A 12,755-nucleotide genomic window follows, 5' to 3' on the forward strand; every position below is an offset into this window, starting at 1 on the left:
GGCACCATCGCCGCGAAAGGGTTAGTGGGGCTCAGCGCCGGCAGCCGCTCTGCCTGCCCTGGTGCCGGCACACGGCGCCGGCACTGGGGCCTGTTTGTTCGGCCTCCGTCCGGCGTCCCCGGGTTCCCCTGCTCCAGCGGCAAGGTGGTCCTCCGCCAGCGTCACCGCTACCTCCAAGCTTGCGGGCCGGTGGCACCGGACCCATCTCGCCGTCTCCGCTGGCAATCCCTCCGTGAACTGCTCCAGCACCACCTTGTCCACCAGCTTCGTCTCCCCCTCCGATGTTCCCGGTTGCAGCCAGCGTACCGCCGCGTCGCGCAGCTGCCGGGCCCAGGCGAATGGTCGGTCCGTTGTAGCCAGCCGACAGGCCCGGAACCGCCGGCGGTGGTCTTCGGCGGTGAGCCCTAGCCTGTCCACCACCGCCCGGCTCACGTCCGCGAAGCTGCTCCTCGACGCCGGAGGCAGACTCAGGGCCGCTGTTTGTGCCTCCCCGGACCGCAGGGGGAGCAGCCGCGGAGCCCACTCCTCCCGCGGCCATTGGCAAGCCTCCGCCGTGGCACGGAAGGTCTCCAAAAAAACCTGTGGGTCGTCCCCGTCCCCCATCCGGGGCACCGCCACCGACAGTGGCGAGGGCTTCGGCGTGGCAGCGGCCCCGACCAGCCGCTCCAGAACTTGCGTCTGCCGGTCCGTCTGCTCCCGCAGCGCGGCCAGGTGGGCACGCTGGTCGGCCGCCTGATCCCGGCTCATCGTCGCCATCTCCGCCAGCATCTGCGCCAAGAATTGCAGAGGCTGGGCGGGTGGCGCGGCCTGTGGGTCGGACATTTCCCCACCGGCACTTTCCTGGGTTTCGGCACCACTTGTGGAATACACCAGGCACAGACACACGCACACACAGGTAGGTACAGCCAACTTCCACATTTATTCAAGTGTTGTTGTTTTGACAGCTGACTCAGTCACACAGTCTGACAGCTCACGAGCCCAGCTGATCTCTCTTCTGGCCGCTCCTCCTCGTCTCACTATAAACACAGCGGAGGGAGACCATCATCAGTCCATAAACAACATCAGCTGTTCTTACCGGCCTCGCAGCGCCGCCCTGTTGAGCCTTCCGCTCCACTCCTCCCCTGCAGCTGCGCCCGGGGCCACGCCTCCGCCACAGTGCCCTTAAACTTCTTTGTTTGGACAGAAAAGTGAGTTTTAAGATTAAATTGAGCTGTGTGTGTCCTTGCCTTAAAGCATTTGTTGTTGGGCACTGTGGTCTGACATTTTGGGGAAAACTTTTGCATTATAACAAGCAATTAACAAGGTTCCGTCCTGATTTCTTATTTTCCCACCATCATTTGTAATGGTTCACTCTTAACAAATGTGAAGCCAAAGATGTGGCATTTTTACTTTTTTAACCTGCACCTCTATTTCAGTAGATTCATGAATCTGCATTAGCCTGCCTCACAGCAGTCACTGTTAATTTGTGATCAGTGCATTCGTTTATTTTATTTACTATTTATTTATGAGACGGGCACACAGCTGCATCTTCAGCTTGTATGTGTCTCTTTATTAATGGTCTGTATTCACAGAGGAAAAAACTACCTATTCATCCTCCAGCCTCAGTGATTTGCAGTTTACTCATGAAAGGCAAAGTCAACAACAACAGAAATGCATCATTAAATATGAATGACGTGTCAGTAGGTATAGGCTTTGGTGCTGTTTATATTCACAAATGTATTTCATACTTCAGAAATCTGGAAAATAAAATAAAAAAATCAAAAATAAGTGAGTGGATGGTGGAGCACCCAAAAGGTCATCCAGAGGACAGGAAAGTTCAGGGAAACGGCAGACCTCTAAAAGAAAGCGTTTCCATCCAGCTGTTTGCTAAATCAAACCGCTTTGGTGTTTCAATGAAAGACTGGGCCCGTGAAGCACGGTTTCTAAATCCTTCTCATTTAATCTCTTTAATGGTTTCAACTGAAAGTGCATGAAGGATCTACTTTTGATGGTCTCTGCATTGGGAGCGGTTATGTAACAAGTAAAGCAGGATTCAGATAAAGAGTGCGTGAGCCACTTGAGAACTAGTGTAAACAGCCGCATTAGTCCCAATACTGGAGTTCGGCTGAATGTGCCTGTGATGGCACTTGGTCACCCGTTTGGATTCACGGCTGCACAACATTACAGTCTGCTGGCAGCACAGCATTATCATATTACAGCTGCTGCATATCCACACTGTTTAATGCTTTCACAGGAAAAAGCTATTGATTCTGTACAGTCGCCGCAGCTTCCAAATTATCTGCTAAAATGACTAGCACATCCCACATTTTACCCCCACAGTATTCATATTATTCATAGCCCACTTCAGGAAAATATTGATCTGCATATCTGTTGGCAAGCTTGATAACGAAGAGCTAAAGCTTAGACGGCTTAGAAGGAAACTCCCTTTAAGCTTCTGCTACATCTGCAAGTGAAAAAAAATGGTGACGCCAAGGTTGCTTCTGTCTTTCATCCCATCCCATCTACCTCATCTCCTGGCTGGCTTATTGGCAGCCGGGTCACGTTCGTCGAGCCCGTCAGTTTTAATCACACTTTGCTTGTAGTGTTTCCAGCAGCCAGTTGCTGCAACTGAGAGAAAACCTGGCGAAAGTAAGGGTGAGGCGAATACCAACAAGGATTTTGGTGTTCGTGATTACACATGCTGATGGGTGATCCTGGATCAGTACAGATAAAGTTACTGTAGGAGAGATCAAAGCAAGGTGTGCAAGGGGAATAAAAATTAGGCTTTCTTAATCAAATACAAATCTTAAAGTCTGGGGTTTTTTCTTTTTTTCCAGCGCAGGTCACTTTCGGTTGCAAACTCTGATTCTCTTTTCCAGCCACCAGATGGCATTGAGCAGAGAGCTGGCTTACTTTATTTCCATGTGCTTCTCATGTGTTTTTGAGGCAGAGCCAGCGTTGGCTGTTTGTAGAATTTAAGTCAGAAATAATTGGGAGAACAGTGACGTCCCGTGGGACTTCCTGTTTGGATGATTCTGAGCTGACTATCCTGAACTGTTCTGTTATGCTTTTCATTTGTGCGGTGTGCAACCAGGTTGGCTCAAAATTTAGCTCAACGAGAAAAATTATTTAGCACATTAAAAGAGAAAAAGACCATCTTGATTACAGTGGCCTTGTTACACTATTTCCTTTAATGCCTCAGATTGTCTGCTCTCTGTACACTTCACCCCGATGCCTCCCCTTCCTCCTGTGATAACCGTGCACGGCAAAAAGAAGACGCGGCCATCGGCGACGTGCTGCACGCCTCAGGCTCTTTCACAAAGCATCAAACATTGTGACACCACGTACATATCTGCTGTTACCACACATGCTGCGCTTCTGCATGCTGCAGTTGCATGTAGCCACACTGACATCTTTTGGCTTGATGGAAAACTGTCCGGGCTTTGTGGTCATGCAGTCAGCTCCATAACTTGTTAGACAAAGGCTTCAATTTTTTGTAGTTTTGCATCTGTACGCCATCGCAGTGGATTTCAAATCAAACAATCAAGATGTGACTGAAGTGCAGGCTTTCAGCTTTAATTCAAGTGTTTAACAAAAGTATTTTGCTGAGTGTTTAGGAATTACTGCCATTTTTATGCACAAACCCCCAGAAATAATTGGACAATTGACTGACAAGTAGTTTCATGGCCAGGTGAGGCCTGCTCTCCTGTTGTTTCATACTCTACACTGTAAAGTACAAAGAGATGTTGGTGCAAGTGAGGGAGGCCATCATTCAGTGAAACCAAAGATCAACCAAAGAAACCAAAGAAAAACCTGTCAGAGAGACAGCAACAACTTTATGAGTGGCTAGATCAATAATCTTGTGCATTATTAAAAGAATGATGGCCAGCTACAAACAAAGGCCTGAAAGAGCACAGAAGACAAATAAAGTGGATGATGACAAAATTATTATTCAGTGGTTAAACAGAACAACTTCACAGCATCAAACCAAGTCAAATACACTTTCAGAAAGGTAGGAGAATCATTATTAAAATCTATAAGCGATGCCTTAATGGATGTACATACAGAGACTTTACTCCGAGCTACAAACATCTGGTTACACTCAAGTACAATAAGACCAGATTAGACTTTACCAATAAATAAATGAATTTAAAAAAAATCTAAAGAGCATGCACAGTTGAAAAACAAAAAACAATTGTTTGGATACGCCAAAATGATTTAATACAAGTCTGTTGCAGATCTCCAAATACATTAAAATGCAGCAGTACTACTTTATAAACACGGTTTGTAGACAGATATGCAAACTGAATTGTTTTCGGTGTAAAAATGCCTTCAGCCTGCAGAGATGCACTTGTAGTGGTCGTGGGTCATAGCTGAAAGCGGCCAGTGGGGGCGCCAGTCGCCTCATTCCTCCTCTCCCCTGCTGGTAAAGAAAGCGGTGAGGAGCAGAACACGCGCAGTACGGGCATGCGCACACTGTTGTTGTAGCTGCAGCTGTCGGTTTGTGTCTGACAGCGTGAGAAATGGTGAGGACATGTAAAATAAACGTAAATAAATCCGTTGTTTAGACTGGCAAACACCCGAGTGGACTATGAGGAGTAATTTCGGTGCACATATGTGTTGGATCTCGTTAAGCTCTCCCCTCCGTATTCATGGGCTACATGGTTAATGGCTGCAGGTGTTTTACTTTGGCTTTGTGCCTTTACTTATATTCCAGGTGAGGCTCTCAGATGGAGGCGGCTGTGTGTGAGGAGGTGCGGGGAGGTCGTGAGGATGATGAGGAGGCAGGGGCCGATGAAGCCATGCTGTGGTCCGTCCAGGAGGCTCTGGAGATGCAGACCCTGCAGATCGGAGCGTCCGCCTGCGGGGCCACGGCTGTGGTGGACGTGCTGAAGGCGCTCGGAGTAGACGTGACCCCGGAGGAAGCTGACCGCTGCGTCCAAACCCGTTTGCGGAGGAACGAGTCACCGTTGCCGGACTACCTGCTGTCCCGCAGTGAAGCTGGTGAGAACACTAAACATGGCTAAAGAGAGGGAGAGGGGTGTGCTTGTTTTACGCAAAAAGTGCACATAAATGTGCAGAAAATGCCGTGTGCACTCTCATATCCTGATCATTGAGCTACGTTTAAGTATTAAGTCTAAATCGGGGGGGTCATACATAAGGCCTGGGGGCCAGAATCGACCCGCAGAGACTCCAGTCTGACCCATTGGATGGCTTTGGAAAATATGAAATGTATTATAAGCTTTTCTTTGTGATAAAGACCGACCCCACGCCCATTCAGATTACACCAAAATAATTTAGTAATAGATGCAGTGAAATAACAGAAAAACAACAGTTTTTCCACTGTTGACTATAGAAATCTTTTATTTTATTTTTTTGCAATGCGTCCACATGAAATAACAGAAACTACAGGAGTCTGGGCAATGAGCTATCAAATTTATTTCTGTAATTTTACACATTCATTTTTTCAAAGTTTAAACCCAAACCATGGTGCTGACAGGTTTCTTTCATTTCCTCCATTACTGTTTCTTTATCACGTGGAAAAACTGAGACGTACTGTTGAAATTGTATTTGTCTTTCTTATATCCAACTTTCCACTATTTTTTTTTCCAGACAGAGAACAATTGGATTAGTCCAGTCTTCTCTGTCTGTGCATAATATATATTTTTATTGCCAGGTAACTTTCATTCTCATGAATTTTTGACTACTGCAACAGTTATAGGGTGTAGGTTAGGGCTGCTCGATTATGGCAAAAATGATAATCACGATTATTTTCACTGAAATTGAGATCACGATTATTTGACGATATTTATTTAACCCTTTAAGACCTACTATAGAACCAAGTCCACCAGAGCTTATATTATTTTTTTTGCATGCTGTAGTGCCATTTGTGGGAGCATTTCAAGTTGCTATACATCAATACAACTGTTATAGCCCATATTTTAATAATATGTATGCATTAAGTCCATAGTAATTACATAAATTGCAAAAAAGTGCAATAAACTACAAAAAAAATTGAAAATCGCTTTTGTTTTGTTTACATATATTTCTACTTGGAGAAGTTTAAGAGGTTTATCCCTCAAAACTTTAAATACAATAAAGTTGCAAAAAATAGTTTACAACAACAGGAAATTTATTTTGAGTGTCTTCATAGTTTTATTTTGGAGATACAGCAATTTTTATATACTGCAGGAAAAACAAAAAACAATCCTATGATGCAAATTTGCAAAGAAAACAGCATGTGCATCATTTCACTGTGGGAAGTGTTACGAACAGCTGATAGGAACGGCAAAGCGTGTTTCTGGAATATTATGTTTTTGTTCCTGCAAGCGCTTTTTATGCAATTTTTGCAAAGCTATATGTGGAACGAAACCGTGACCGAGGACAAGCTGATGGCATCAGATGTAAGTACAACTCCTCCGGTTTCATATGCAAAACAAATTATTGCGCTAGCTTACACGGTTCAGGTTCTACAGGGATTTAAAAATAGTTACGCAAAACGGAGCGTGCTGCTCTGACCGGCTTTAAAGGGTTAACAATGACTTTAAAAAAATAATATAAAATAGTGTGCAACACCACTGAAGTTTTTTTTTTTTTTTAAACTCTCTTTTCAACCAACAGCAGTCACTCTCCTCTCCAAATAACTTCTGCTTAGCTTTCCGAGCTTCCCTCGGGTCCTCTTAATCAGCGGTCTCCAACCTTTTTTGCGCCACGGACCGGTTTATGCCCGACAATATTTTCACGGACCGGCCTTTAAGGTGTCGCGGATAAATTAGGGAGGGGCTAATAATCGGCTCAGTCATTTTTAATGATCGTTGAAAGCCCAGATCGTAATCGTGATTAAAATTCGATTAATTGAGCAGCCCTAGTGTAGGTCCTGTTTCACTGTGGATTCCCTAAGGGGAGGGAGAGGGAAAGTAGACACACATGTTCTATAAGCACACCATAACTGCTTTTTTAAGTAAAAAGCTTACATTTGAAGGTCTGCAAATGCTCCTTTGCCGTGAGGATTTGGACAGATTTTAGATGCTTCAACTTTCCATAAAAATGAAACCAAGCTCAGCAGACTGTCATTAACTTGATTAAGCATATACAAGCTGATGAAACAGAAAGCCAAATGACAAGTAAATGAATTATTTCAGCACAAGCAGGCGACGGTGGCTTTAGATCGATTCTCTTGGAGTTCCTGTTTAACCTTCAAGGGCCGGGGCTCTCCAAGTGAAAGCTGCAGGCCAGTGACAGCCCTCTGGAACACTTTATGCACCCTGTAAGTGCAAAAGTGTGTGGAGAAAAAAAGGCATTTGTATGCACTTAATCCAGCCGTAGATATTGCTATGCTCTAACACTGCAAAAAAAGTTTGAAAGTGAGCGTCTTTTCCAGCCAGTGTAACAGACTAAACCTTCCCGGCGACAAGTTAGCATGGCTTCCAGACCCCTAAATAATGATTAAAATTACTAAGTTACAAGTTCAGCAAAACTAAGTTCAGCACTTAGTGCTAAAGAGGATACAAATAATATATACAAAATAAATGAAAACTATGCTTAAATAGTTGTGGGGAAGTAACATTGTCCTTGATTTTATTGTACTGCATTGTCTGGGTGTGATGAGTCAGACAAAATGTTTTTGGGATTTCCTGAGACAGCGAGTGTTGTTGAGTTCCTCTAAAGACGACTTTTTGCCACTGTGCAGCTGCACCACACACAAAAGAAACAAGTTGTTGTCTCTGCACCTCACCGTCATCTGCACCACCTCGTCCCTGCAGGCCGATTCATCTCACATAGACATGAACCCCATCACCGTGGTGTCGTCTGTGGATTTACTGATGGTGTTGCTGTAGTGGATGGGGTGCAATCATGGAGTAGAGCAAGGGACATGGCATACAACCTTTTAGGAGCCCATACTGAGGCTTAGGGTGGTGGAGATGTGGGGAGCACTCTAACTGTCTGAGTGCCATCTTACAGGAAGTCTTTACCGTTAGCTGAATGTGTCTGATGTGTGCGCACTTAAACTGGTCAGAATCCCTCTTTCCATACTGGAATATGTTTTTGTGTAAACCCTAATGAGTCTTGATTCCTCTTTAATAAGAATGTAGCAACGAGTAGTTGATGCAAAACATGAGGGTCTATTTTCTTATTGTGCTTTATTGTGCTTGCTTCTTCCAAGATAAGAGGATTTTTTTTTTCTTTGCTACGCCTTACTAAACAAATCTCAGTCCTGACTGCTGACAAGTTGATGTAATAACAATGCACGTGGTCCTCTGAGTTCTTGCAGAAGCGACATAGGCAATTAAGAAATCTGAACAAAAGCTGTCAGGTGGACAGCTTGGAGAGATGGAATTAAACTGTGATTTGTCTTGATTGCAGATCGGCTGAGCTCAGTGTTGGCCTACGTTATACATCTCACATCCCATTGAAAAATCTTTTGTAGTGCCCCTCAGTATAGTGGTGAAAACATTTGCCAAAAGGAGAAACAAACCCAGCCTGAAGAGGTCACATGCTACTGAATTCTGAGTTCCAGTCGGGGATGGTTGCATCAGGATGGGCATCTGATGTCAAATCTGTGGATCCATTCGCTGTGGTGACCCCTTGCCAAATAAGTGAGCAGCCTATTTAAGCTGCCCCTGCAAGCCTTTTTGCAACCCAGCTCTTCCTTTCATGTTGTTTTTTTTAACTAATACTATTTAATATCTGTTTTTAGTGATGCCTGCTCTATTCTGCATGGCGTTGGTGCTGGCAGTAGGGGGTCTTGCAGTTCTATATCCATCTCACATTCAAATGAAAGCGGTGATGAGGTACCAACACAGAGCAATGTTGCTAAATAAAAATTACCGCAGATGTTAAAAAAATGTCTTTTGGCTATACCTGTGCATACAGTACTGCTTTCTTTCCTTTTTCTGCTCCACGGGCTGCATAAAATGATCCCAAGGGCTGCTTTTGGCCATTTGCTTCAAGAACCCAGGGGACCGAGAAGGTTACACAGCTCAAACAGAATTGATCTAGACTATAAACCTCTGCCTGAACGGCCGAGCGTGGCTTCTGGTGTTAAAGCACTTTGAGTGGCCATTAAGACTAGAAAAGCCACATAAATGCAGTCTCTTTAGCATTTACAATTCCCTAAAAATGTGTGTTTTTGTGCAATTTAAAAGCTTCCCCCTAAATTGGCAGGTATTACACTGTAAGCCGTTGGCTCAAGCTCAAAATTTCTCACTCTCTCGGCAAGCTGTTCCATGACATTTCAGGTAATGAAATGTTAATACATAAAGTGTGGTATAGGTGCATATCTTAATTTAGCTCCACAGACAGTAATATCTGGGGTGTCACAGATGCTAACAGGGACTATAACTGCCCCGTTCTGTAATGTCTTGAACCCATAAGTGCTGCTTCCCACAAGTGTGACAGCTGGCTGCATTGCCAACCAGGCGAATTCAAAAGTACCCTATTGAATTAGACAAAGAGTTTGATGTCTCTCGCAGGAGAGGCTGTAATTGACTTTCTCGGCTCTGCTACACAGTTTTTACACCGACATTTCAGCTTCTGAGCGGACGTGACACGTACTTTTTGTTCAACTGTTATGATTCAGATGCGATAAATGTCGGCGTCCCGTTTCATCCCGCTCTTTCAGGTGCGACTCACATCCAGCTCATCCAGGGAGCGCAGGAGGCCAGCGGAGGCCAGGTGACGGGCCGATTCTTCCACCTCCACCCTAGCAGGCGAGTCAGACTGGTCCCCTGGCTCGCCCGCTGGATCCGAAAAGGCGCTGTTCCCGTGGCGACCATGAACATGCAGCTGGCTGTACCCGAGGGTGAGGAGGTGCCCGACGCCTGGCACCACCAGCTCATATTCGGAGTCACATCCAACGCTGTCTTTATGACCAATCCTTTAGATGTAGGTGAGTAAGGGAAAGGAAATAGCTGCTTATAGGGAAGAGGAATCAGCTCCTCATGCTGGTGTTGGTTATTGTGCGTTGTAGTAAGCGAGGGAGAGGTGCACCAGCGACTCTGCAGTGAATCCATGTTGCTGATTCGTCGAGAAGACGTGCTGCAGCGACTGACGCCCGACTGCTCCCTGTCGGGCCTCTCGGAGAGCCAGTCCGACCCACGGTGGAAGGCCCTGGATGTCGAGGGTAAAGCAGCAGCTCCTTTTCACTGAATTGGTATTGAAGAAGACGAACGTCTATTGTTTCTTCTCGGGTTGGACAGTGCAGCATTTGTTACTCACGACATGGTCATCATGGTGTTCTACATTTACATTTTGTGCCCGATGTGATATTTGACACTGTTTTTCCTGTTTTCCTCAGGTCAGGTGAGGCAGATGGCCACGGAGGAGGAAGGAGAAGAAGAAGAAGAAAATAATCAGCCCAAGATGACTCACATCAGGATCCCTGCAGCATACAGCTCAGGCGTCACATTGTTTGCCATAAGAGAGTCAGAATTGGGACAAGAACTCCTCGATGCTCCTGAACTCCCTCTGTTGTGACCGCACTGCCACATGTGGATGGACTTAAAGCTTGAAGATCTATTTATACTATCAATAACACTTTGTATTGATCCAAATGTTTAAGATCAGCAGATTTAAATCAAAGCTCAAAGTGAACTCTGACTTTCTGTCCATTTTTCTGTGGCAACATTGATTAGAAATCACATTTTAAGAGATGTACATGTTTGTATCTTTGTTTTAAAGACAACATCATTAAAAGCCCCCACCCTGCTCTCAGCCCTTATTTGCTAACTTTACACATCTCCATGTTAACTTCAAGATTGACTTTCAGAATTTATTGATCGCTTGCAAAAAGCAATAAATGGCACAGCTCCAGCATGTATTTCAGAGCTGTTATGTGCTTTTGTGAAGAAGCTTCTATCAGCAGGTTAATCTCCTGTGATTGCTTCCAAAGCCACATTAAAAGTGATGGAGTCGCTGCAGTTAGGGCGCTACAAATCGCTACAGTTGAGAAGGAAAAAACTGTCACACTTGCATGAAAAGTGGATTCTTTTTGTATAACTTATTGTTGGGTCTGTGTTTCCACAAACCCCGCTAATTCTAGAGACGTATTCATCATGAAGAAAACAAGACAGTCGATCGATCGATTACTTGTGCAAGGGAGGCCTCTCATCTGTGTCCAGCACGACAATGACCCCAATGGTGGCCTCCTCTCGCTGCCTTTTATTGACAAACTTCAAACAATAGTTTACTAAACACCTCCCCTTGCAACCCCCTTTGGTTACAAAGACAAGGACTGTATGTAAATGTGTATGTGTGAACTTCTGTAAGAGTGTGTGTGTGTGTGTGTGTGTGTGTGTGTGTGTGTGTGTGTGTGTGTGTGTGTCAGACCTCCTGCTGACCAAAGGGTCGTAAACGCAGGAAGCTTACATCAAACGAAGCAGATCTTCCAGATAGGATATATCTGCAATAAAACATTACAGCCCCCACCAGAACCTCGAGAATCTGGGGGGAAGGACAGTGGAATTTCTTTCATCAGAGTTAAAACACTGTACAAATGGTAAACATAAAAATGACAAACATTTAACAATTCAACTCTAACACTTATTATGTTGCGTTTGTTATCCCAGCTTGATATGGCTGTGATCGTTCCTAAAGTTTGTCAGTGTTTCCTGAATCGTTTTTTAGAAGCTATGATCAAAATTAAAGAATTTGTGGATAAAAAGATATTTTTTAAAAAGCCTGCATTAGGTTAACATTATAGGGATGCCAATAGCATTATGTGATGGTTTGAATGTAAAGTTCAGAAGTTTGCATAAACTATCCATGAGGATGAATATCATGGTAATTTGGGGCTTTTAAGTAAACTGTTCTTTTTCCAGGGTGGAATGATTGTACAGTATACATCTTTAGTAACTTGTACAAGTTTCTCTAATCCGCACGGGCTAACAACATGCATATACATCCGCTAATATTTGGTTAAATGTCCCTAAGCAAGTTGCACCTCAGCCAGATGCTTCTGGTAGCCATCAACAATCTTCTGACATAATTCTGGGCAAATATTTCACCACTCTGGCAGAATTGGTATTGAATTGAGTTCCGTTAAAGTGGTTTGCTTCTTTGCAAAACACAGGTTTTAACCCTTGTCCACAAATTTTAAGCAGGGCTTTGGGAAGATTTTCAGAAGCTTAATGGTAGTCTGCGTTCTCTATTCAAAATGCACGTTTCATGTATTTAACATCATTTACTTGTTGGAACGCCCAGATTTCAGCCTTCTAGCAGGTCTAGAAGGAATTGAGCATAATTAATAGATGTACAGAATTCAATTTCAGGTATTTGGCAACTCCAATGGCCCAGCATAGCAGAACGTAACCCCATCTGTGAAAGAGACTAGAGCAGGACACCCCTGAAGTCTAGACGCTGGTGGTAGAAATAGATGGAGGCTTGAATGATGAGTGAGAGGCGGTGATAGGGAGGAGGTGGGTTGCAAATAGGTGTCTGCAAAGAAGAATGACAGATGTGCAGTGAGATTTGAAGTACACGGAGTGAAGGTTGATTGGCCTAAAGAAGGCCGGCAGAAAGATGATTGGACTAGACCGGTGATCTCACAAAAGTGGAAAAGTGGAAGTGATGTAAAGCTCAAGCTTTAGTCACCAAAAACACCTGGGAAGCAGACAGACATGTGAAGTTAAAGAATTTGGAAGTAGCCCTTTATCATTCCATCCACTTTGTGCAATGTACAACTGGCAGCAAAACAGCCCCACAGCACGATGCTACCATCGCTATGCTCGACAGTTGGTACAGTGTTTTTAGGTTTGAAAGCTTCACCTTTACTACTC

The 12,755-nt window shown here is 44.5% G+C and overlaps 1 protein-coding gene across 1 annotated transcript; it reads left to right on the top strand.

Moving 5' to 3' along the window:
- Nucleotides 1-4,405: 4,405 nt before the first annotated feature.
- Nucleotides 4,406-10,687, top strand: LOC309701195 (uncharacterized protein). Its single transcript, XM_082525273.1, has 5 exons — nucleotides 4,406-4,505; nucleotides 4,697-4,983; nucleotides 9,602-9,868; nucleotides 9,950-10,102; nucleotides 10,277-10,687. Exons 2-5 carry the CDS (start codon nucleotides 4,710-4,712, stop codon nucleotides 10,453-10,455), a joined length of 873 nt encoding a protein of 290 aa, XP_082381399.1. The 5' UTR covers nucleotides 4,406-4,505; nucleotides 4,697-4,709; the 3' UTR covers nucleotides 10,456-10,687.
- Nucleotides 10,688-12,755: the final 2,068 nt, after the last annotated feature.

The sequence above is a fragment of the Aulonocara stuartgranti genome, assembly GCF_965226115.1.
Source record: "Aulonocara stuartgranti genome assembly, chromosome: 23".
Taxonomy (NCBI): Eukaryota; Metazoa; Chordata; class Actinopteri; order Cichliformes; family Cichlidae; genus Aulonocara; species Aulonocara stuartgranti.

Excerpts from the sequence above, each read along its gene's own strand:
- LOC309701195 (XM_082525273.1), top strand. The coding sequence starts at position 4,710 with ATGGAGGCGGCTGTGTGTGAGGAGGTGCGGGGAGGTCGTGAGGATGAT. Across the intron at positions 4,984-9,601 it reads GCTGTCCCGCAGTGAAGCTG|GTGCGACTCACATCCAGCTC; the intron begins GTGAGAACACTA and ends CCGCTCTTTCAG. Across the intron at positions 10,103-10,276 it reads GAAGGCCCTGGATGTCGAGG|GTCAGGTGAGGCAGATGGCC; the intron begins GTAAAGCAGCAG and ends TGTTTTCCTCAG.